The 24,668-nt window shown below is 43.8% G+C and overlaps 1 protein-coding gene across 2 annotated transcripts in view; it reads left to right on the top strand.

Annotated features, from left to right (window-relative positions):
- The window catches only part of focad (focadhesin), a 65,067-nt gene that overhangs the window by 39,043 nt on the left and 1,356 nt on the right, over positions 1 to 24,668 (top strand). For both annotated transcript variants that reach the window (XM_046318610.1, XM_046318609.1), the window contains exons 19-41: positions 4 to 154; positions 1,013 to 1,201; positions 1,498 to 1,619; positions 4,017 to 4,109; positions 4,280 to 4,368; positions 7,782 to 7,823; positions 8,196 to 8,304; positions 8,975 to 9,091; positions 9,300 to 9,538; positions 9,709 to 9,798; positions 13,005 to 13,155; positions 13,395 to 13,514; positions 13,602 to 13,724; positions 13,869 to 13,946; positions 14,679 to 14,750; positions 14,880 to 14,982; positions 19,683 to 19,892; positions 20,067 to 20,182; positions 20,430 to 20,690; positions 20,848 to 20,937; positions 21,082 to 21,259; positions 21,558 to 21,655; positions 24,353 to 24,604. In XM_046318610.1, coding sequence (XP_046174566.1) covers positions 4 to 154; positions 1,013 to 1,201; positions 1,498 to 1,619; positions 4,017 to 4,109; positions 4,280 to 4,368; positions 7,782 to 7,823; positions 8,196 to 8,304; positions 8,975 to 9,091; positions 9,300 to 9,538; positions 9,709 to 9,798; positions 13,005 to 13,155; positions 13,395 to 13,514; positions 13,602 to 13,724; positions 13,869 to 13,946; positions 14,679 to 14,750; positions 14,880 to 14,982; positions 19,683 to 19,892; positions 20,067 to 20,182; positions 20,430 to 20,690; positions 20,848 to 20,937; positions 21,082 to 21,259; positions 21,558 to 21,655; positions 24,353 to 24,604 — 3,093 coding nt within the window. The remainder of the gene's footprint in view (positions 1 to 3; positions 155 to 1,012; positions 1,202 to 1,497; positions 1,620 to 4,016; positions 4,110 to 4,279; positions 4,369 to 7,781; positions 7,824 to 8,195; positions 8,305 to 8,974; positions 9,092 to 9,299; positions 9,539 to 9,708; positions 9,799 to 13,004; positions 13,156 to 13,394; positions 13,515 to 13,601; positions 13,725 to 13,868; positions 13,947 to 14,678; positions 14,751 to 14,879; positions 14,983 to 19,682; positions 19,893 to 20,066; positions 20,183 to 20,429; positions 20,691 to 20,847; positions 20,938 to 21,081; positions 21,260 to 21,557; positions 21,656 to 24,352; positions 24,605 to 24,668) is intronic.

Below are 24,668 nucleotides of genomic sequence, written 5' to 3'. Positions count from 1 at the left end.
TAGGTCAGACCAGTCGCAAAACTTCCTGAAAATGTGGAGGAGGAACAGGTAAAGGAGAAAGATGAGGAGGAGGAGGAGGAGGAGGAAGATTTGTCCATTCCAGGTCCATCCTATGTGAAGCTCCTAGGTCTCACATCCCTCTCAGTCCTGCCAGGTAGAAGCTGCTCATATCTAATATACCCCACTTCTCTAACTACCTTGGTTCTTTCCTTTTCTGTCCTTTTTATAACTACTGTACTGTTAGACACATATGCTCACAACATACACATGTGCTCGCTCTCTCTCACTACAACTCTTTAGATTCACAGCAGTACTGAGCACCGTGCCAACTTTTGAGGATGGGACTAAATGTTTTCGGATCTTGATTTAATAGTGTATTCGATTTAATGCAGCGTTTAAATTGTTTTGTGTGAAACTATTCAGCAATACCCCCCTGAGGACTGTCTCTACATGTTGAAACGCAGCACCACAGAGCAGTTGACTCAAATAAATCAGAAATTCTCCCCCCAATCCCTCGACAGCCTCTTTCGACCAAACTCTACCCCACTCCAGTTTCCAGCTCCAATGTAATTTAATGAAGCGTGTCAGTTATATTAAACGATGAGGAATTTTGAAAAGTAAACCGACACTCAATGTCCTTTTGTCGACGTGCTTTGTTCCCAGATGCCCCGGGACACTCCTTTCCTTCTCTGCCTCGTAAAAATAAACTGTGTGTTTATACCATAGTCTCCCATTGTGTGTGAAGCTGTGAATACTCTTCTCTGCTCTTACACGGGTTGGGGACATCCATCATGGCATCCATTGTATACAGTATGTTTGCCCAAATTCAAATAGTATTTGTGTTTATTTCAAATAGTGTTTCATTTAGCCTTCCTGAGTGCCAGATGGGTGCGGTTTGCACTTTTGACACTTCTATTTTGTTCCATTGCAGACTTCAACAACAGAATTCAAATATGCCACTATCGCCTCTTCCAATTTCTTTCTCTTTCTCTCCACACCCCCCTCTGTTCAGCATTTGAGCTCTTCCTGACCTCACTGGTGAGGCAGGAGATGAGCCAGATGCCCCGTGGGGTGTACCACTCTGCCCTGAAAACGGGGAGCCTCCGGTCAGACCAGGGGAAAACGGTGGCAGGGATCCCAGGCTTCATGCTGAAAACCTATGAGAAGAGCAAACAGCCTGGTCTCAAACCTGGCCTGGCAGGTAGGTACCAACACACACCATCAATAAGAAAAATTCAATAACAGGGAGTCCAGTCCGCTGGTCCTTATTTTGAAATATAAGGATAAATGAATAAAATCAGGAATTGGCTAGTCAGTTAAAGGTATGCAAAATGAATCATTCTTGACTGCATGAGTTACTATGCATTTAGTCTACTGTTCATGAAAATAAAGGTTACATTTCTCAAATGAATATTTATAATTTATTTGACTAGGACCAGGTTAGCTAGGTTTTCCGCAAATGTACGTTTTATGTGATATAATGTTTGTGTTTTACAGCTGGCCTCCTTCTCTCCTTTGACTTGCCTGTCCAGACCGACCGAGATGGACGACCAATCAACCGCTTCCTCCTCAGCAGGGGGCGGAGCTACCAGCAGATGTTAGCCACTCTCATTCACGAGGTGACCTCCCCTATCTCTCTCTGGCTGAATCCCAAATCACCCCGTTCCCCTCGGCCCTCCATTTGTGCATTCACGTGCACCTCTGACATTTGCGCAAGTGTCCCAAAGCTGAGGGAGTGAAATTTATTGAGGGTGTAGGGGTTAATTAGACCCTCAGATAGCAACTTCGGACGAGCCAGCGAAGCTGCCGGCTTCAGATTTGCCCTTATCGCTTACAGCGGTGTGTGCATTGCTGCGCTTATAATGTGAAGAAATAACCTAATAGTTTATCAACATTTTAAGCTAAATGTTCTCATCTGTTGCGCCAAGCTCATTGCTTAAAACATGTTTTTTGATGCTAGTGATTGTATTAATTTGGGATCCATCGCATCCTACATCTGTCTCAGACTATGTTTGGAATATTTATTTCTCACGCAGAATATAATAGGTCCTTTTGTACTATGTGGGATAGTAGATTGACATAGGCTAGTGCTTTTGCTGTTCGGTAGTCCTACTTAACTTGTTGGCTGATGGAAAAGTAAATGTGGACAGTTCTTCCAACATCTTCAATATGTGCCTCGGATTTGGAAAAGTATGTGCGCAATTTGCATCCCCAATGTGTCTGTCTTCAGCCTGTGAGAAAGACCCGATCACGTGACTGAGCACCATGTGAGTAAGAGGTGCTTCGGCACATAGCCGGGAGAAGGGAATTATAATTATTATATTTAGCCCAAGGGCACAACTGCCACTGGCCGCAAAAGGCATGTATTTTTTTAGGGGGCATTACGGCCACACAAAGGGCATGCAGTCGGGAAATTCGAGGCGTTATCAAGTGCTTGTCAAATTGTGAATGAGAGACTGATGAAGTGTGTACAGCCTGCACAAATCATCATTAGAGTTGCATCATGCAGCCTTAGAATGTATTAAAAATCTAAACGTATGGCCCAACATTTGTGTCACAACTAAAGTTGCATAAATAACTATAAATGAAGAAAGTAGGAGGACCTGTTTCTTTGTTAACCGCTCAACACAGAATAGACGCTTGGAGAAAATCTCCTTTCTGTTTTATTCAGCTAAGTTCGGTTGCATTCTTCACAATATAAAGTAATGCCACAGAATTCTAAGCAAATCTTGTCTGCTAAACTAACTAGTGTAACCCACTGCCATATGGCTTAGCCATATCAGGGCCCAACATAAGGACAACTCAGAGTATGCTTTTCTGTTCTTCTGAAACAGACTACATTTTTTTCATATCATGTTTCTTTAGATCTGTCTAGAATAAATAATGGATTTATTGTGTTGATGTGGGCTATATTACATGGATTTATTAGACGTTTTAAAATGTAGATGCTCCAAAGGTCTTCATCAGTGGCTTGTAGGCTATGCATGGAAGCCAGGAGATGCTAAATGTGTTTATGTTAATTAACGGTCAATTACCATGAGACCAGCAGTTGTTTGCTTGACAATCACCGGCTGACAGCCCTAGTTGTACGCTCCAGTGACAGTTTAAGGCATCCTCATCATACTACACAAACGGTTTATTTTAGCAGTCCGCTCATCAACCTTCCCTCTCAAGTGTTTTGTTTATGAGTTGCTAGATATGTTTGTGTACACTCAGGCTTAGTCCCACTAGACAGGCAAAATGCTTTCTATGAATACTCCACACCAAGGTGTGTGATGATCTTTGGAAACATGTACAGTTCTTTTCATATAAACGTGTTTAAAGATGGATGACCTACGTCACCATTTTCTGTTTATTTGTACACATACTGTTCTGAAACAGATACATTACCGTCCAAAAGTGTAGGGTCACTTAGAAATGTCCTTGTATTTGAAAGAAGAACACGTTTTTTTTGTCCATTACCATAACATTAAATTGGCAATTTCTCGCATGGAATAGCCTTCATTTCTCAGAACAAGAATAGACTGACGAGTTTCAGCAGAAAGGTCTTTGTTTCTGGCCATTTTGAGCCTGTAATCGAACCCATAAATGCTTATGCTCCAGATACTCAACTAGTGTAAAGAAGCCCAGTTTTATTGCTTCTTTAATCAGACAACAGTTTTCAGCTGTGCTAACATAATTGCAAAAGGGTTTTCTAATGATCAATTAGCCTTTTCAAAATGATAAACATGGATGATCTAAACCAACGTGCCATTGGAACACAGGAGTGATGGTTGCTGATAATGAGCCTCTGTACAGCTATGTAGATATTCCATAAAATAAATCAGCTGTTTCCAGCTACGATAGTCATTTACAACATTAACAATGTCTACACTGTGTTTCTGATCGATTTGATGTTATTTTAATTGGCTTCTCTTTCAAGAACAAGGACATTTCTAAGTACCCTAAACTTTTGAACGGTAGTGTGCATGTATGAATGTGCATACATACTCAGTTTTTCTCTTCTCTGTGGTCAGGTGAACATTCAGCCATCAGAGTGGCATCGGGCCCTCCTCCTACCCCAGGCCTGGCGAGGGTTCATGAGCCGAGCGTACCATGCCGTCCTACAGGTGTGCACGTGCCCTATGAATACAGCATGTCTTTCTGTTTATCTCTATTGAGTTTTCTGGTCAATTTATGGTCATGGTTGCCATATGAATGCGGTTGATTTGCGACCATGGTTGCTGTACCGGTATCGTGTATGTGATTGCTGTGTGGTCATGGTTGCTGTGGTCATTAGGGCCGTCGGGCAGAGCTGGAGATGCAGCAGAAGCAAGGCAAGGAGAGTCCAGAGGAGCTGCAGTACAAACAGCACTGTGCCTGGCTCTGGTGAGAACACACACACACCTGTCTTTTAAAAATGCTGTTCTATTCCACCATAATCCAGCTCATCTTCTAACAAAGCACATTCCATTGGTCCCTGTAGCCGACAGTATGACATTTTTTAAGACTATGGAACAACAGGACATAGTTGACCTTTGCGGAGATGGTCATTTTCTGAATTACTTCCTCTGTGGCATCCACCATAAAGCCCTGTCATTTTGACTCCTCTCACTATAATCAAAAACATCTCAGCTTTTAACACAGATTACTCTGCCCTTTACCATTGGTTAAAAGACGCAGAATTAGGCAACATTCCTGAATACATCTAGTTAGTTTCTGTCACTGATTTACACTGGAATTACATTACAAGATTGACAATAGTGTTAACAGTTTTTTTCTAATTTGGATGCCAGTTTTGTAATGTAATTCCAGTGACAGAAACTACTAATTAGATGTATTAACTTCCTAAAACAGCTCTCTTCTCAAATGAGGGGATCATTTGAAGGCTAATCTGCCAGGAATATGGGCTACATATCAATAGTCTAAAATAGTTTCCTCTCCTCGTCACAATATTCTGGTATCTAATTATTGAAAAAAATATATATATGCACTTTAGCATACACTATCCAAAGGGACTAATAGTCATGCACACATACATATTTCGTATGGTTTGCCCCAGTGGGAATTGAAACCCACAATCTTGGCTTTTCAAGCGCCGTGCTCTACCAACACCGCCAAATAGGACCACTTTTCTACTATTAATGGCTGACAGTGATATGAGGGAAATGTGCACAGCAGATTCTTCCAAAAGGATAACTGAAGATTCCAGGCATACTGGATTAAAACAACTGGTCCATCCATCACCTCAACAGAGATCACTATACCAGTCCTTCATGAGGTAGTCACCTGGAATGCATTAAGGTGTGCCTTCTTAAATGTTCATTTGTAGAATTTCTTTCCTTAATGCATTTGAGCCAATCAGTTGTGTTGTGACAAGGTAGGGGTGGTACACAGAAGATGGCCCTATTTGGTAAAAGACCAAGTCCATATTATGCCAAGAACAGCTCAAATAAGCAAAGAGAAACGACAGTCCATCATTACTTTAAGACATGAAGGTCAATCAATCTGGTACATTTCAACAGCTTTGAAAGTTAATTCAAGCACAGTCGCAAAAAAACATCATGCGCTATGATGAAACTGGGTCTCATGAGGACCGCCACAGGAATGGAAGACCCAGAGTTACCTATGCTGCAGAGGATAAGTTCATTCGAGTCACCAGCCTCAGAAATTGCAGGTCAAATACAGTTGAAGTCAGAGGTTTACATACACTGAGGTTGGAGTCATTTAAAAATGGTTTTTCAGCCACGCCACAAATTTCTTGTTAACATACTATAGTTTTGCCAAGTGGGTTAGGACATCAACTTTGTGCATGACACAAGTAATTTTTCCAACAATTGTTTACAGACAGATTATTTCACTTATAATTCACTGTATCACAATTCCAGTGGGTCAGAAGTTTACATACACTAAGTTGACTGTGGAAAATTCCAGAAAATTATGTCATGGCTTCTGATAGGCTAATAGACATCATTTGAGTCAGTTGGAGGTGTACCTGTGGATGAATTTCAAGGCCTACATTCAAACTCAGTGCCTCTTTGCTTGACATCATGGGAAAATCAAAAGAAATCAGCCAAGACCTCTGAGAAAAAAAATTGTAGACCTCCACAAGTCTGGTTCATCGTTGGGAGCAATTTCCAAACGCCTGAAGGTACCACGTTCATCTGTACAACTTTTTTTTTTGTTTTGAGGGGGGGGGGGGATTTTACCCCTTTTTCTCCCCAATTTTGTGGTATCCAATTGTTGTAGTAGCTACTATCTTGTCTCATCGCTACAACTCCCATATGGGCTCGGGAGAGACGAAGGTCCTCCGATACACAACCCAACCAGCCGTACTGCTTCTTAACACAGCGCGCATCGGAGGGTACACCATGCACCTGGCAACCTTGGTTAGCGCGCTCTGCGCTCGGCCCGCCACAGGAGTCGCTGGTGCGCGATGAGACGGAGGCCTATCTGTACAAACAATTGTACGCAAGTATAAACACCATTGGACCACACAGCCGTCATACCGCTCAGGAAAGAGACGCATTCTGTCATCCTAGAGATGAACGTACTTTGTTGCGAAAAGTGCAAATCGATCTCAGAACAACAACAAAGGACCTTGTGAAGACGCTGAAGGAAACCGGTCCAAAAGTATCTATATCCACAGTAAAACGAGTCCCATATCGACCTAACCTGAAAGGCTGCTCAGCAAGGAAGAAGCCACTGCTCCAAAACCGCCCTAGAAAAGCTAGACTATGGTTTTCAACTGCGCATGGGGACAAAGATTGTGCCTTTTGGAGAAATGTCCTTTGGTCTGATGAAACAAAAATAGAACCGTTTGGCCATAATGACCATTGTTATGTTTGGAGGGAAAAGAACACAAGCCGAAGAACACCATCCCAACTGTGAAGCACGGGGGTGGCAGCATCATGTTGTGGGGTGCTTTGCTGCAGGAGGGACTGGTGCACTTCACAAAATAGATGGCTTCATGAGGGAGGAAAATTCTATGGATTTATTGAAGCAACATCTCAAGACATCAGTCAGGAAGTTAAAGCTTGGTCGCAAATGGGTCTTCCAAATGTACAATGACCCCAAGCATACTTCCAAAGTTGTGGCGAAATGGCTTAAGGACAACAAAGTCAAGGTATTGGAGTGGCCATCACAAAGCCCTGACCTCAATCCCATAAAAAATCTGTGGGCAGAACTGAAAAGGCGTGTGCGAGCAAGGAGGCCTACAAACCTGACTCAGTTACACCAGCTCTGTCAGGAGGAATGGGCCATAATTCACCCAAATTATTGTGGGAAGCTTGTGGAAGGCTACCTGAAACATGTGACCCAAGTTAAACCATTTTAAAGGCAATGCTACCAAATGCTAATTGAGTGTATGTTGACTTCTGACCCACTGGGAATGTGCTGAAAGAAATAAAAGCTGAAAAAAATCATTCTCTCTACTATTATTCTGACATTTCACATTCTTAAAATAAAGTGTTGATCTAACTGACCTAAAACATGGAATTTTTACTTGGATTAAATGTCAGGAGTTGTGAAAAACTTTTAAAATTTGGGTACGGTGTATGTAAACTTCCGACTTCAACTGTAACTCCACACGCACACCAGCGGGAACATCGGTGTCAATGCATGTTCTCAATGGGACAGACATCCGCCATGTGAGTGATATGCTACGCTCAAATGAAAAGAGACTGTGTGCGTGCGTAATCGTAAATCAAGACATGAGAAGATGAAACGTTCATCCCCTCGTCCAGCGATAGACTCTAAGTCATCCTCCTTGTCTTCCTCTCCCCTTCTCTCCCTCTCCACAGGGTCAGGGACCAGCTGACTGATGTTGTCAAATCTGCAGCAAAGTAAGTCTGTCTCTGCATTGACATTGAATTTCCCACCGTGTCAAGTGTATGCATTAACAATGTAACTTGTCGCAATTATATTGCATTTATAATTATGGTAAGGGCTTTTACCGATTTTGTTTGTCTGTTGATAGCTTTGGTCTCAACAAAACAGTGGAACTATTCTAGACTAGGTCAGTGCCATCATTCAAACCCTTGAAGCAGGTGGGTTTGTACTGGACTGGAACAAAATCCCGTACGCACTTAAAGCCCCCCAACACCAGGATCGAGGAGCAGTGGCCTGTAGCCACACTGTTTGGTTGACGATGGCGGTGAGTCCTGCTACTGTTGTCATGGTAACCCCGTGTTACACCTGTGTCTCCGTGGCGATAGGGACAGTCCGGTGGTGCAGGGGAACTCCATCTTGGCTCTGAGCGGTCTGGCTTCGGTGCTGGCCAAATACGAGAGCAACATGCCCGCTGACACGGAGGGAGGACTTGGGGTAAGAGCAGACTCCACACGTTATGGGAGCATTGTATTTTATAGCACTGGTACTTACCTGGTACTAACTAGGAAATGATGTAGTGTCAAGGGATACTAGTACCCTGGTGCCTAGTAGTGTTTGTTATAATGAATCTGAAGAGAAAACAACAAATAATGCATGCTAAGTTTGTTACTGTGTAATTACCATTTTACCATGTTATTTCTTATTATAAACTGGGTGGTTCAAGCCCTGAATGCTGATTGGCTGACAGCCGTGCTATATCAGCCACGGGTATGACAAAACATTTATTGTTACAGCTCTAATTAAGTTTGTAACCAGTTTATAATAGCAATAAGGCACATCGGGGCGTTGTGGTATATGGCCAATATACCACAGCAAAGGGCTGTATCCAGACACTTCGCGTTGCGTTATCCCTGAGACCAGCGCTTAGCTGTGGGTATATTGGTCATATTACCACACCCCCTCGTGCCTCATTGCTTAAGTAAATAGCTGGTCATTTCTGGACCATAAAATAAGAAAGGAGTGTCTCTGAAAGTATCCCATTGTTTTACCAGATAAATGTCCTAATAAATATGAACTGAAGAAGGACCACAGTCATCTAAAGCTTTTACCATTTGGGTGGTGCTGTAACTCTCCCCTGCCATGTTTGTTGTGGTATATGCTGTAGGTGGGCCCTGAGATCCTGTCCACATCCACCTGGCTGGCCATGGTCCTGGACACTCTCCTCAGCATCGTCAGCAGCAGCTACAAGCCCAGAGGACAAGTCTTCCCCTGGTTCCTACACGTCAGTACACCAACCAAGCACAACAACTAGAATTATCACTGAATTATGCTGGCATCTAAATCATGCTATATTGATGTTACATCATAAAAAGAAATGGAAACCTGTACACTGTTGTTGAATGTTCTACAATACCATTCAACTGTATGGGTAGGCTTATATTTTTTGATTGTTTAATTAGTATTTTCTTCAACTTACTGATCCTAATTAGCGGTCCTACTCGGGAGAGAACACGGCCAGTGCCATCGCCCGCTCCTGTGCCGCCCTGGCCCTGTCCCTGGTGGTGCCTGTGCTGGTTGCCTGGCACAAGGACAGCGTGCCACAGGTCCTAGCCACCCTGAGGGCGGGGCTTCCCGGCTCCCCCACCGCAGACGACTCCCAGGCCGTCCAGTTCCACTCAGGCCTGGCCCTGGGCATGCTGCTGTCCTGCCTGCACCAGGAGAGGCTCAGGTAGGAGGCTTGCCATGGGGGTAGAGATGGGGTGGTGTGTGTGTGAGAATTCACTCTTGAGGCGTGCGTGCGTGTTTGTTTGTTTGTATTGTGACATTGGATGTCATCGGGTGTTTCTGTGTTTTTCCAAAGCATTCCCTCTGTTCCTTCCTTCTATCTCTCTGGTTCAGTGATGTGTCAGGTCAGAAGATCACAGAGCTGTTGATGAGTTCTCTAGACACTCTGGAAGCCTGCTGCTTTGACAGCAACCTGGAGTACAAGTGAGTGTGTCTGAATTGCATCTAAAAAAGTGTTCAATAAATATAAGATATGAGAATGGCTGGATTGACACTGCCCTACCATCTTATACAGTGTATTCGGAAAGTATTCAGACCCCTTGACTTTTTCCACGTTTAGTTAACGTTACAGCCTTATTCTAAAATTGATTAAATTCATCAAAATAAAAACAATCAATCTACAAACAATTCCCCAAAATAACAAAGTGAAAACAGGTTTTTAGAAATGTTGGCTAATTATTTTTTTTAAACCTTTTTTAAACATACCTTATTTAAATAAGTATTCAGACCCTGCTATGAGATTTGAAATTGAGCTTAGGTACATCCTGTTTCCATTGATAATCCTTGAGATGTTTCTATAACTTGATTGGAGCCCACCTGTGGTGTATTCTATTGATTAGACATGAGTTGGAAAGCTGTCTTATATTGACACAGCTGTCAATATAAGGTCCCACAGTTTACAGTGCATGTTAGAGCAAAAACCAATCCATGAGGTCGAAGGAATTGTCCATAGATCTCCGAGACAGAATTGTGTCGAGGCACAGATCTTGGGAAGGGGACCAAAACATTTCTGCAGCATTGAAGGTTCTCAAGGACACAGCGGCCTGAATCATTCTTAAATGGAAGAAGTTTGGAACCACCAAGACTCTTCTTAAAACTGTCCGTCCGGCCAAACAGAGCAATCGGGAGAGGGGAGAAGGGCCTTGGTCAAGGGGATGACCAAGTATATATTGTCACTCTGACAGAGCTTCAGTTCCTCTGTGGAGATGGGAGAACATTCCAGAAGGACAACCATCTCTGCAGCACTCCACCAATCAGGCTTTTATGGTGGGTGGCCAGACAGAAGCCACTCCTCAATAAAAAGCACATGACAGCCCACTTGGAGTTTTCCAAAAGGCACCTAAAGGACTCTGACCATAAGAAACAAGATTCTCTGGTCTAATGAAACCAAGATTGGCCTGAATGCCAAGTGTCATTTCTGGGGGAAATCTGCCACCATCCCTACGGTGAAGCATGGTGGTGGCAGCATCATGCTGTAGGGATGTCTTTCATCGTCAGAGACTGGGAGACTAGTCAGGATCAAGGGAAAGATGAACGGAGCAAATTACAGAGAGATCCTTGATGAAAACCTGCTCCAGAGCTCTCAGGACCTCAGACTGGGGCAAAGGTTAACCTTCCAACAGGACAACGACCCTAAGCACACAACCAACCCAACACAGGAGTGGCTTTGGGACAGATCTAAATGTCCTTGAGTGGCCCTGCCAGAGCCCGGACTTGAACCCGATCGAGGATTTCTGGAGAGACCATAAAATAACTGTGCAGCGACGCTGCCCATCCAACCTGACATACCTTGAAAGGATCTGCAGAGATGAATGGGAGAAACTCCCCAAATACAGGTGTGCCAAGCTTGTAGCATCATACCCAAAAAGACTCGAGCCTGTAATCGCTGCCAATGATTCTGAATATTTACTGTACCAGTCAAATGTTTAGACACACTTACTTATTCCAGGGTTTTTCTTTTTACTATTTTCTACATTGTAGAATAATAGTGAAGACAACAACTATGAAATAATACACATGGAATCATGTAGTAACCAAAAAAGTGTTGAACAAATCAAAATATATTTGAGATTCTTCAAATAGCCACCCTTTGCCTTGATGACAGCTTTGCACACGCTTGGCATTCTCTCAACCAGCTTCATAAGGTAGTCACTTGGAATGCATTTCAATTAACAGGTGTGCTTTGTTAAAAGTTAATTTGTGGAATTTATTTCCTTCAATGTGTCTTTCCTGAAGCCGATCAGTTATGTTTTGACAAGGTAGGGGTGGTTTACAGAAGATAGCCCTATTTAGTAAAATACTAAGTCCATATTATGACAAGAACCACTCAAATAAGCAAAGAGAAACGACAGTCCATCATTACTTTATGACATTAAAGTCGGTCAATCCAGAAAATGTCAAGAATATTGAAAGTTTCTTCAAGTGCAGTCTCAAAAGCCATCAAGTGCTATGATGAAACTGGCTCTCATGAGGACCTCCACAGGAATGGAAGGCCCTGAGTTACCTCTGCTTCAAAGGATAAGTTCATTAGAGTTACCAGCCTCAGAAATTGCAGCCCAAATAAATGCTTCAGAGTTCAAGTAACAGACACATCTCAACATCAACTGCTGAGAGGGAGACTGTGTGAATCAGGCGTTCATGATTGAATTGCTGCAAAGAAACCACTACTAAAGGACACCAATAAGAAGAGACTTGCTTGGGCCAAGAAACACAAGCATTTGTCATTTTGCTCTGATGAGTCCAAATTGGAGATTTTTGGTGAGACGCAGAAGACTGATGATCTCGGTGAACGGATGATCTCCACATGTGTGGGTCCCACCGTGAAGCATGGCGGAAGAGTTGTGGGGGTGCTTTGCTGGTGACAATGTCTTGATATATTTAGAATTCATGGCACACTTTAACCAGCATGGCTACCACAGCATTCTGCAGCGATACACCATCCCATCTGGTTTGTGCTTAGTGGGACTATCATTTGTTTTTCAACAGGACAATAACCCAAAACAGACCTCCAGGCTGCGTACGAGCTATTTGACCAAGAAGGAAAGTGATGGAGTGCTACGTCAGATGACCTGGCCTCCACAATCACCGACCTCAACCCAATTGAGATGGTTTAGGATGAGTTGGACTGCAGAGCGAAGAAAAAGCAGCCAACAAGTACTCAGTATATGTGGGAACTCCTTCAAGACTGTTGGAAAAGCATTCCAGTTGAAGCTGGTTGAGAGAATGCCAAGAGTGTGTAAAGCTGTCATCAAGGCAAAGGGTGGCTATTTGAAGAATCTCAAATATATTTTGATTTGTTCAACACTTTTTTTGGTTACTACATGATTCCATGTGTATTATTTCATAGTTGTTGTCTTCACTATTATTCTACAATGTAGAAAATATTAGAAATAAAGGAAAACCCTTGAATGAGTGGGTGTGTCCAAACTTTTGACTGGTACTGTATGTAAATGTGATATTTCAGTTTTTTAATTGTAATACATTTGCGAAAATGTTAAGTCAAGGGGTCTGAATATTTTCCAAACGTGCTGTATGTGCGCATGCGTGCGAATGAGGTGGCAAGCTTTCAGTTTGTGCAACAATGTACTCCCCTACTATCGTCCGTTTTCCACTACCTCTCCTTTCTCCAGTGCGGGCTGTGTGCTGGGACTAGGCCTGGTGCTGGGGGCCCTTAGTGGCAGTGGACAGACCGAACACCGGGTCCGTGTGGGCCTCACCCTGGACAAGCTGCTGGAGGCCCTACAGGGGGACAGCAGCAGTCAGGGTCGCATGCTGCAGGAGGTATGGCCCAAATCTTCATATTAGTTTATATCTCATTCACTGCTGTTTTACTCCTGTAGGGTCAGATTTGACACCTGAAACAGGATTCATAACGATGTCTTCCCTTAAATAAATAATTTAGAAGGTTATTAACGGATAATATTTATAGTGTGCTCGCTCACCTTTTATGAATCATTATTTTAAAACATTTAAATGTCCATATGCTATCTCCTTCCCTCATTCCTTTCCTCTCTCCCAAGGTGTTGGCCTACTCTGTAGCAGGTGTGGGGGTGGCAGCCTTCAGTGGAGGGGTAGTTGATGCCCTTAAATCAGAGGAGATCATGAGCACTCTCCGTAGCATGACAGAGGAGAGCCAGCAGGTGAGATGGTACATTTTCATGAGTGTGCGAGGTTTGTGTGTGTTATGTTGTTCATCTACAACTATAAGTCTTTCCTGTGTTGTCCAGACTCCAGGTTTCTCATTGGCTCTTGGCCTGGTTGTTCATGGTCTGTCATCCTGCGGCCACGGCAAGGCAGAGGACATCCAACCCCGCCTTCTGGATGCCTGGATCAAGATCCTACTGGCTGAGGTACTGGAGCGACAACCAGGGCAGAGCAAACGTTTACCTATGTTCCAAACAAGCTATTTTAAACAATGGGCCTGGCATCATGCCAATGAACAGTGTGAGTCCGGCTGTAATTAATTGAGTGGGCTCTCCTCCCCTGTGTTGCAGGGCTGTCCCACCATGCAGAGGCTGGCTGCTGTCAACGGCCTGGTGGCTCTGGTGGGATCAGAGACTGGCATCCTTCAGGTGAGTCTTCCTACATTTGGGATGGGGTTAGTGGAATCTAACTTAAAAGTGCAGTGCTGTACTGTACAAATACAAAAGGTAATCCTCCCAAATGAACAGTTCAAAAACTTCCCCCTAGATAGATAGAGCCAAACCTATTTATGGCTTTACATGTGCAATGGTAGAGTGTGTTCTAAGTGAATATAAGCAAAGAGTATGGATATACTGACAAGATGTCTCCCCGGCCCTAACAATGGGAGTCGTCGTCCACAAAGCAGCACGGCAGGCTGTCTAGCTTCCACCTATCCTTTCTTTGGATTGGCGGATACATCTCATTATTGTAATCCTTTTTTGAATATTCAATGAAAGTTGTTGAAGTCAACTGCCTGAATTCAATGGAGAGAGATGCTGTGCTACTAACCTCATGTCATGAATATGCATGGCCATCTCGAAACAACTCCGATATAAAGTATTTTTTCTCAAAGTTGCCAGGATGTCACGTGTCCTACTTATATCAGTACACTCGTAACAACTTAAGCATTACAAAACTTCTATTAGATCCATTAAACCTCACTTAGCAAATAAGCCATATATTTTTGGGGGGACCAAATTCGACACACTCTCATTGACTACCATACAAAACTCCTTGCTTGGCGAAACAAGTGGGAGACTGATTTTATGCCCAAGTGGGCCTCTCTCTTTCTCTTCCTCTCTGTAAAAAGTGACAATGTGTGTCTGTTCTCTCCCTTCTAGCTGAAGAATGAATCTGAGCAGTCCTCCCAGCAGCAGAGCAGAATGAACGAGGTCATACGGGCCATCACACAGGTAAGAACGTTGATTGATTGAGGACGTTTACTGTCCTTCAAGAGGATGTTGTTTTAACAGCTCACAAGGGACATGCATAAAGCAAGAAACAGGCAACAAACTAACACTGCTCCTGTCTTTCACCTGTAGATCATCACATTCTCAGGGGCCATCGGGCTGCAGTCTAACAGTGCCTGTCTGGTGGGGCACCTCCACCTGGCCCACATGTCCACCAGCCACAGCCGCACAGCAGGTAAGGACCACACAAAAACATGCCTCAGACCTAACATACCTAGAGATTTGTGGCTTCATAGAGATCCAATCATTTAGTGGTTCTATACCAGTGGTCACCAACCTTTTCTGAGTCAAGATCACTTTCTGAATCAAAATGCATGCCGAGATCTATCGCTCTGATTTTTTTCATTAACATGACTTAAAAAATGTAAGCCTTATGCAACATTAACCAATTAAAAACAGTACTGTAGAAATTAGGTTTGTGCAGTAAGCTATCGGCCCAATACACCTTCACCACATACGGGCTTTGCTTGAATTAACCTGCCAATGCATTGCTGTTCGGGACATTAAAACTATATTTCAAAATTTGAGGTAGGCTATATGATCACACCGGTAATAGAGCCATTGGTGTAGTACTTGTGAGGCACAGCTGAGTGAGCATACATTTCAATAATTATGTTTTTATTTTACTGGGCTGGTGCCTGCATCTGATGGTCAGTCTCAGCGGAGGGAGAGAGCAGCAGACTGAGGGTCCGTCTCTCAACATCCCTCCACTCTCCCTTTCCTCCATTGACACTGACCAAAAAAGGGACACCGTCTTCCAGCTGATGGCGAAACTTGAGTCACACCGCATTATATCTGCCGCATGTACAAATTCATGTTGTTACACCTATAAACAGAGAAAGTGAAATATTCCTTGATATTAAAAAAGACCCAAGTAGCTAATGACAACAACGACGCAAGCCTATACAGTCGTGGCCAAAAGTTGAGAATGACACGAATATACATTTTCACAAAGTCTGCTGCCTCAGTTTGTATGAGGGCAATTTGCATATACTCGAGAAAGTTTTGAAGAGTGATCAGATGAATTGCAATTAACTGCAAAGTCCCTCTTTGCCATGCAAATTAACTGAATCCCCCCAAAAAACATTTCCACTGCATTTCAGCCCTGTCACAAAAGGACCAGCTGACATCATGTCAGTGATTCTCTCATTAACACAGGTGTGAGTGTTGACGAGGACAAAGCTGGGGATCTCTCTGTCATGCTGATTGAGTTCGAATAACAGACTGGAAGCTTCAAAAGGAGGGTGGTGCTTGGAATCATTGTTCTTCCTCTGTCAATCATGGTTACCTGCAAGGAAACACATGCCGTCATCATTGCTTTGCACAAAAAGGGCTTCACAGGCAAGGATATTGCTGCCAGTAAGATTGCACCTAAATCAACCATTTATCGGATCATCAAGAACTTCAAGGAGAGCGGTTCAATTGTTGTGAAGAAGGCTTCAGGGCGCCCAAGAAAGTCCAGCAAGCGCCAGGACCGTCTCCTAGAGTTGATTCAGCTGCGGGATCGGGGCACCACCAGTACAGAGCTTGCTCAGGAATGGCAACAGGCAGGTGTGAGGCGAAGACTTTTGGAGGATGGCCTGGTGTCAAGAAGGGCAGCAAAGAAGTCACTTCTCTCCAGGAAAAACATCAGGGACAGGCTGATATTCTGCAAAAGGTACAGAGATTGGACTGCTGAGGACTGGGGTAAAGTCATTTTCTCTGATGAATCCCCTTTCTGATTGTTTGAGGCATCCAGAAAAAAGCTTGTCCGGAGAAGACAAGGTGAGCACTACCATCAGTCCTGTGTCATGCCAACAGTAAAGCATCCTGAGACCATTCATGTGTGGGGTTGCTTCTCAGCCAAGGGAGTGGGCTCACTCACAATTTTGCCTTAGAACACATCCATGAATAAAGAATGGTACCAACACATCCTCCGAGAGCAACTATTCCCAACCATCCAGGAACAGTTTGGTGGCGAACAATGTCATTTCCAGCATGATGGAGCACCTTGCCGTAAGGCAAAAGTGATAACTAAGTGGCTCGGGGAACAAAACATCGATATTTTGGGTCCATGGCCAGGAAACTCCCCAGACCTTAATCCCATTGGGAACTTGTGGTCAATCCTCAAGAGGCGGGTGGACAAACACAATCCCACAAATTCTGACAAACTCCAAGCATTGATTATGCAAGAATGGGCTGCCATCAGTCAGGATGTGGCCCAGAAGTTCATTGACAGCATGCCAGGGCGGATTGCAGAGGTCTTGAAAAAGAAGGGTCAACACTGCAAATATTGACTCTTTGCATCAACTTCATGTAATTGTCAATACAAGCCTTTGACACTTATGAAATGCTTGTAATTATACTTCAGTATTCCATAGTAATATCTAAAGACACTGAAGCAGCGAACTTTGTGGAAATTAATATTTGTATCATTCTCAAAACTTTTGGCCACGACTGTAGATACACTTTCCTTCTCATCCATTACTGCTGCACTGCTTGTTGTAGCGCTGAGTGATAATAGGAAGAACAGGAATTTTATGGATTATAGAAGTGTTGAATACAAAGTGTTGACAGTGCTGAGTCAGAACACTCATAAAAAACAGCAGCTCTTTGCTGTATTCGTTGACCGTCTCTCTCTAGTGATGCTTTTAAACGTTTTGAAATCTCACAGTATCAATTTTGGCGTAGCTTTCTTTTATGTCTGCTACATTATTGCGGTCATCTGAGCAATCTGATTGGCCAGCGGGAACATAGTGCACTTCATTTCCCCTCCAGGCCCACCGTGAAGGCAGAGTTTATACCTTTAGACATATGAAATGGCAACAGTTTGCCTACCCGGCGTGCAAGGCATCTGAAATGGCTGCACCTACAACCAACAGCCCGAGACAAATAAAACATAAATATAGAAACACAAGGCTTTATCGTTGGGTTTTTTACATAAATGTTTGCCGATCGACTAGAACTGTTTGGAGATTGACAAGTCGATCGCGAACAACCGGTTGGTGACCACTGTTCTATACAGTTGTGGCCAAAAATATTGGCAACATTGCACTTTTTTCAAATAATGCACCATTCCTGTTGATTTTTTAAATTTTATTTTATTGGTATCCACATATGCATGTCTTTGGTTTGCAGTTGAACAAAACAAAAGAAATTTGAATGCTTAAGTAGTTAGAAATAATTAGATTTCAAGCAGGTCATTTTCCTTTACTTTGGAATTGAACTCACCTGTGGTGAGTTGCAGGTGTCTGCAGTATAAAAATCACTCATTCAACCAGTTTGAATAGAGAAAAGGACTCATTCTCCTGTTATGTGTCACTGTGTTTACCGCAATGAGCATGGAGAAAAGAAAGAAAACCAGAGAATTAGCTGAGGTCAAGACACAAGATTGTAGCCAAGTGTTGACAATCTCAAGGCTACAAGTCCATCTCCAGAGACCTCGATGTTCCTGTTTCCACCGTACGTAATGTTATCATGAAGGTTAGGGCCCATGCCACTGTAGCCAGCCTCACTGGACGTGGCCGCAAGAGAACTTGATGGAAGATGGCAGCGAAGGATTGTTTGAATGGTGGAGAAAGCACCTCGGTCAACTGCCACACAGACTCAAGCGGACCATCAGACACAAAGGTATGACAGTTTCAACTCACACCATCCGTCGCCAACTCAATGAAAGGGGGTTATATGGTAAGAGACCCAGGAGGAACCCACTGCTGCGAGAGAGACATGAGAAAGCCAGACTGCAATTTGCCAAAACGCACCTGAACATGCCAAGATCCTTCTGGGAGAATGTCCTCTGGACAGATGAGACCAAATTAAGAGTTTTTTTTTTGGCCAAGCACACCATGTCTCTGTTTACAGAAAACAAAATGGAAGTATTCAACGAAAAGTACACCTTCCCTACAGTCAAACATGGAGGAGGTTCAGTGATGTTTTGGGGTTGCTTTGCTGCCTCTGACACTGGGTGCTTTGAATGTGTGCATGGCATCATGAAATCAGGAGAATACTAAGGCATTTTGGAGCACAATGTCGGAACCCAGTGTCAGAAAGCTGGGTCTCCGTCAAAGGTCATGAGTCTTCCAGCAGGACCCCAAACACACTTCAAAAATCACCCAGAAATATAATAATAATAATAATAATAATAATATATGCCATTTAGCAGACGCTTTTATCCAAAGCGACTTACAGTCATGTGTGCATACATTCTACGTATGGGTGGTCCCGGGGATCGAACCCACTACCCTGGCGTTACAAGCGCCATGCTCTACCAACTGAGCTACAGGTTCAAGACAAAACTCTGGACTGTTCTGAAGTAGCCAGCAATGAGTCAAGATCCTAAATCCCATTGAAAACTTGTGGAGAGATCTGAAAACTGTAGTTGGGAGAAGGCACCCTTCAAATCTGGGAGAACTGAAGCAGTTCTCAGAAGAGGAGTGGGCCAAACTGCCAGTACAAAGGTGCAGGAAGCTCATTGATGGCTATAGGAAGCGCTTCATTGCAGTAATTGCGACTAAAGGCTGTGCTACCAAATATTAAGTCTAGGGTATCAATAATGCCATTTGTTTATTTTCTGATTTAAATGGATATATTAAGTTCTGAATGAAAAACAAACATTCTGTAATATTAATAATTAAATAAATTGTGGAGACCAAACGCTTTGGTCAATTTCAACTTATTTTTAGTGAAAATTGTGAGTTACTTGAAAAAAAGTGCAAGAGTGCCAATATTTTTGGCCACGACTGTATGTACTTCTATGCATGACTCAGTATTTTCTTTTAAATACTTTAGGTAGACTTAGCTTGCCCCGTGTAACAACTAATGGAGTCGTGTAAATCGTGCCCCTTCCAATGCATGGAAAAACGCTTAGTCAAGCGCCTCTCTCTCTCTCTCTCTCAGTGCCCCAGGACTTCAGTTACCTCCCAGAGAAGAGTGTGATCAGGTCTGCTGTGGACTTCCTCACCGAGGCAGGAAAGAAAGGTCCAGAGTTTGCCCACCCTAGCCTGGTGAAGACAGCCCTGGCCTCCCTGGCCACAGTGGGAGGGAGTTACCAGTACCCCCCTGTCAACTGGAGCGCCATCCTGTCCCCTCTCATGAGGCTCAATTTTGGTACCGTGATACCTTCTCCACCTATCTGTTCCACATAGTCATACACTTCACAAACACGCAGATAAATGATATGGCCTCCTTGTAAAAGAGATGTTCATCTCAGTAGGAAAGGATAAATATGTACACAGTGAAAGCAATCATGGATTAGCAAAATACATGTTATTTTCCCAACAGGTGAGGTGGTCCAACACCAATGTATAGAGCTGGCATCCAACCAAGCCCAGTCTTCCCAGAGTGCATCTCTCTTCCTGGGGGTGTGGCTGAGCCCTCCCCTGGTTCACAGTCTTAGTGTGAGTCCTCCATAACCCTGTTTGTAATCCTCTATGAATATGCCATTCAGGGATTTTCAATTCTGAATGTCAGTGGATGGTCGAAGTACTATGGGTTTCATTTTCTCCCTGGAAGTTTATTGGTCAATTATTGTTTGGCCAGACATTACAGCTTGTAATACCCCCCCCCCCCCCCCCCCCCTCTGGGAAGGAAGTGAAAAGTGCGAGCCCTCCATTCATTCTTCCTCCACGGTTCTCTTCCCCCTAGATGTGGACGCGAGGTCACCTGTACGACAATCTCTCTGTATGGATGAAGCACGTGTCGGAGGACAAGCTTCAGGTTTACGTGGAGACCCTGGGTCTGCAGCAGTTCCAGCAGCACGTCCGGCCCCAGCGCCTGGCCATCTGTTTGTCCCTCCTCCGGGGCCTGGCACAGGCCATGGCCCTCCCCAACCCGCCCAACACCGTCTGGGCCGTCCTGTGTACTACTATAGAGAAGATCTTCAACGTACTCCCCAACCACATACAGGCAGGGAAAACTTTCTTTTTTTAGACAAGTACACCTGTCACTTATTCTTCTTAGTCAATCACACGACAAGAAATGGCTGTGTGTGCAAGACTAGTGATCACTAAGCATTATTGAATATCGACCATGCACTGAGATGTATGTCCATGGTTTATTGTAGGACCAAGAGGTGCACCTGTACGTGGGAGTCTCCAAATGTCTGTCCGAGTTGGCTGACACAGAGATCGACCGCATCGCCCAAGTCACAGAGGTACTGATTGTCGCCTCACCCCATGTGTCATTAAAATCAACCTTCCCCAAAACCAATGTTGTCTTCCTGCTGCGTTTCTATTTTGTCCGATGTCGATCACATCCCTTCTTTGAGTGATGTGTTGCTCTCTTGCCTCCTCTACAGGAACAGATGGAGAAGACCAGCTTCATCCTGGCTCACCTCACCTCTCAGGGCCGAGTGCCACTCCTGGGCCTCAACGATGTCATCGCGGCCGTGCTCCGGGGTTGGTCCAGCCACAAGGTGGGCTGGCTCCTCCTGCAGACTTTCTACCAATGCCGTCTGGCCGCCAGCCCCAACACAGGTCAGCCCAGCAACCAATCAGCTTTCAGGGCTGGCGGATTTCAACGTTGTGCTTGAACTGATCTGACCTTTTAGATCTATAGAAGTGCCAAGGGGGGTGAGGGGTATTTGCAAAGTGTTTGTAATATACTGCATTGATCGTTTATTGGTCATTGAAGTACTCCTAAAGTGTTTTTGTTTTAGCTGCAAAAGCACACGACTTGAAATACTTTGCAAATCCATTCTCTTTATTAGTTGGATTGCGTGTGCTTGTGCAGGTTTAGAAGGAAACCCTGGTTTATAACAAGTACACTTTCTAGGTGTGTCCAAACGAATGGAGTGGCTTTTGGAGCTGATGGGACTCATAAGAAATGTTGCTTACGGAGTGACCACTGTCAAGTGTGGAGACACCAGGCAGGTCAGTAAAGTATTTTAACACTATTCTCAGAAGCACATACACAGGTGCTGTGTTATTTCTGTGTGTGTGTGTGTGTGTGTGTGTGTGTGTGTGTGTGTGTGTGTGTGTGTGTGTGTGTGTGTGTGTGTGTGTGTGTGTGTGTGTGTGTGTGCGCACATGTGTGTGAATTGATACATGGGACAGCTGGTATGTTTAGAGTTCACGTGCAGGTGTGATATTGGTACAGTGAGCTCAAAGTATTGGGACAGTAACTTTCTCACTCATCATTATTCACGGTTCATTCAGGATTATCCGTAATCATGGTTGCATTCACATTAATGTGGAAGTGTTTAGAAATATATTATATTCTGATTTACAATAAAAGTAACTCCAAAAAGACACACTATTTACCACTTATTTCGATTGGGTATAAAAATCTGAAACACAACCAAAACAAACTGCAAATGAATCCAACAAATTTGTAGTCACAAGCTTGATGTAGTCATTGAGTGCTATGAATATGGGACCAAATACTTCATGTTTGACTACTTTAATACACATACGGTGCAATAATTCAGACCCCTTCCCCTTTTCCACATTTTTTTAACAGCCATATTCTAAAATGGATTCAATTATTTAAAACAAATCCTCATCTACACACTACCCCATAAATGACAATGAGAAAACAGGTTTTTAGATTTAAAAAAAAAATATATATATATATATATTTTATTTTTTTTACCTTTAACCAGGCAGGTCAGTTAAGAACACATTCTTATTTTCAATGATGGCCTGGGAACAGTGGGTTAACTGCCTATTCAGGGGTAGAACGACAGATTTGTACCTTGTCAGCTCAGGGGTTTGAACTCGCAACCTTCCGGTTCCTAGTCCAACGCTCTAACCACTAGGCTACGCTGCAAATGTATTAAAAATATAAAACTGATATCTTATTTGCATAAATATTCAGACCATTTGCTATGAGACTTGAAATTGAGCTCAGGTGCATCCTGTTTCCATTGATCATCCTTGAGATGTTTCTACAACTTTATTGGAGTCCACCTGTGGTAAAATCAATTGATTGGACATGATTTAGAAAGGCACACAGCTGTCTATATAAGGTCCCACAGTTGACAGTGCACGTCAGAGCAAAAACCAAGCCATGATCTGGTGAAGGGTACCAAAAAATGTATGCAGTATTGAAGGTCCCCAAGAACACAGTGGCCTCCATCACTCTTAATTGGAAGATATTTGTAACCACCAACACTCTTCCTAAAGCTGGCCGACCAGCCAAAATAAGCAATCGGGGGAGAAGGGCCTTGGTCAGGGAGGTGACCAAGAACCCATTAGTCACTCTGACAGAGCTCCAGGCTGTGTTCCTCTGTGGCGATGGGAGAACATTCCAGAAGGACAACCATCTCTGCAGCACTCCACCAATCAGTCATTTCTGGTAGAGTGGCCTTACGGAAGCCACTCCTCAGTAAAAAGCACATGACCGCCCACTTGGAGTTTGCCAAAAGGGACCTAAAGGACTCTGACCATGAGAAACAAGATTCTCTGGTCTGATGAAACCAAGATTGAACTCTTTGGCCTGAATGCCAAGCGTCACATCTGGAGGAAACCAGGCACCAATCCCCCAACATGGTAGTGGCAGCATCATGCTGTGGGGATGTTTTTCAGCAGCAGCGACTGAGAGACTAGTCAGGATCGAGGGAAAGATGAACGGAGCAAATTACAGAGAGGTCCTTGATGAAAACCTGCTCCAGAGTGCTCAGGACCTCAGACTGGGGTGAAGGTTCACCTTCCAACAGGACAAGGACCCTAAGCACACAGCCAAGACAACGCAGGAGTGGCTTAGGGACAAGTCTCCAAATGTCCTTGAATGGCCATGACCGAGCCCGGACTTGAACCCGATTTAATATCTCTGGAGAGCCTTGAAAATAGCTGTGCAGCAACGCTCCCCATCAAACCTGACAGAGCTTGAGGATCCTCAGAGAAGAATGGGAGAAACTCCCCAAATAATCTTGCTGCCAAAGGTGCTTCAACAAAGTACTGACCAAAGGGTCTGAATACTTGTGTAAATGTGATATTTCAGTTTTTTATTTTCAATAAATTTTCTAACATTTCTAAAAAACAGTTTTTGCTTTGTCATTATTGGGTATTGTGCGTAAAACTATTTAATCAATTTTAGAATAAGGCTGTAAAGTAACAATGTGGGGAAAGTTAAGGGGTCTGAATACTTTCTGAATGCACTGTATATACTTTCGGTCCCCTAAAATGGGGGGGACTGTGTACAAAAGGTGCTGTAAATTCTAAATGGTTCACCTGATATGGATGAAAATACCCTCAAATTAAAGCTGACCGTCTGCATATTAACCTCACTGTCATTGTATATTTTCAATTCCAAAGTGCTGGAGTAAAACAACAACAACATTTGTCACTGTCCCAATACTTTTGGAGGTCGCTATATGTGCTGCAGGTCTGTAGTTGAATGGCTATCATTCAGGAATTACTTTGGAATGTCGACCCTCGTGAAGTTGTAGCTGTGGTATTTCAAGGAATGGTATGATTTCTGACTTCTATTTGTTAGCATTGGTATGCTTTTATAGTCATTTAATTGCCAAGTGCACAGTGTGTAGTCTTTAAATCAGGTAGTCTATTGTGTGTTGCATATACTTGGGCTGAATAACCTGGACTCCATTACCCCATCATCCTGTGCAGGCCACTGACTTCCTGCTCCAGGTATTCGCTGCGGCGGTGATCTCCTGGGGCGACCACACCATGCCCCTCCTTCTGGGCGTTAGGACACAGTGGTTTCCATGGCAGCAGGGGTCAGAGCCGCCCGGTCTACCTCACGCTCTCTACGGTGACGCCTTGCTGGCCGAGCAGTCAGTCTCGCTATGCCTGTTGGGATTGCCCCACAGCCTGAGGCAGCTATTGGCTAAAGAGCCCTGGAGGGAACAGTCACAGAAGGTAGGTCCCCAACCTCCACACATTGTCATCACACAAACAAAATGATCAATGAGGTTCACTATGT

The sequence above is a fragment of the Oncorhynchus gorbuscha genome, linkage group LG21 (genome assembly GCF_021184085.1).
Source record: "Oncorhynchus gorbuscha isolate QuinsamMale2020 ecotype Even-year linkage group LG21, OgorEven_v1.0, whole genome shotgun sequence".
NCBI classification, from domain to species: Eukaryota; Metazoa; Chordata; class Actinopteri; order Salmoniformes; family Salmonidae; genus Oncorhynchus; species Oncorhynchus gorbuscha.
The sequence above is the reverse complement of the archived record's forward strand: the minus strand, read 5'-3'. Positions and strand labels throughout refer to the sequence as shown.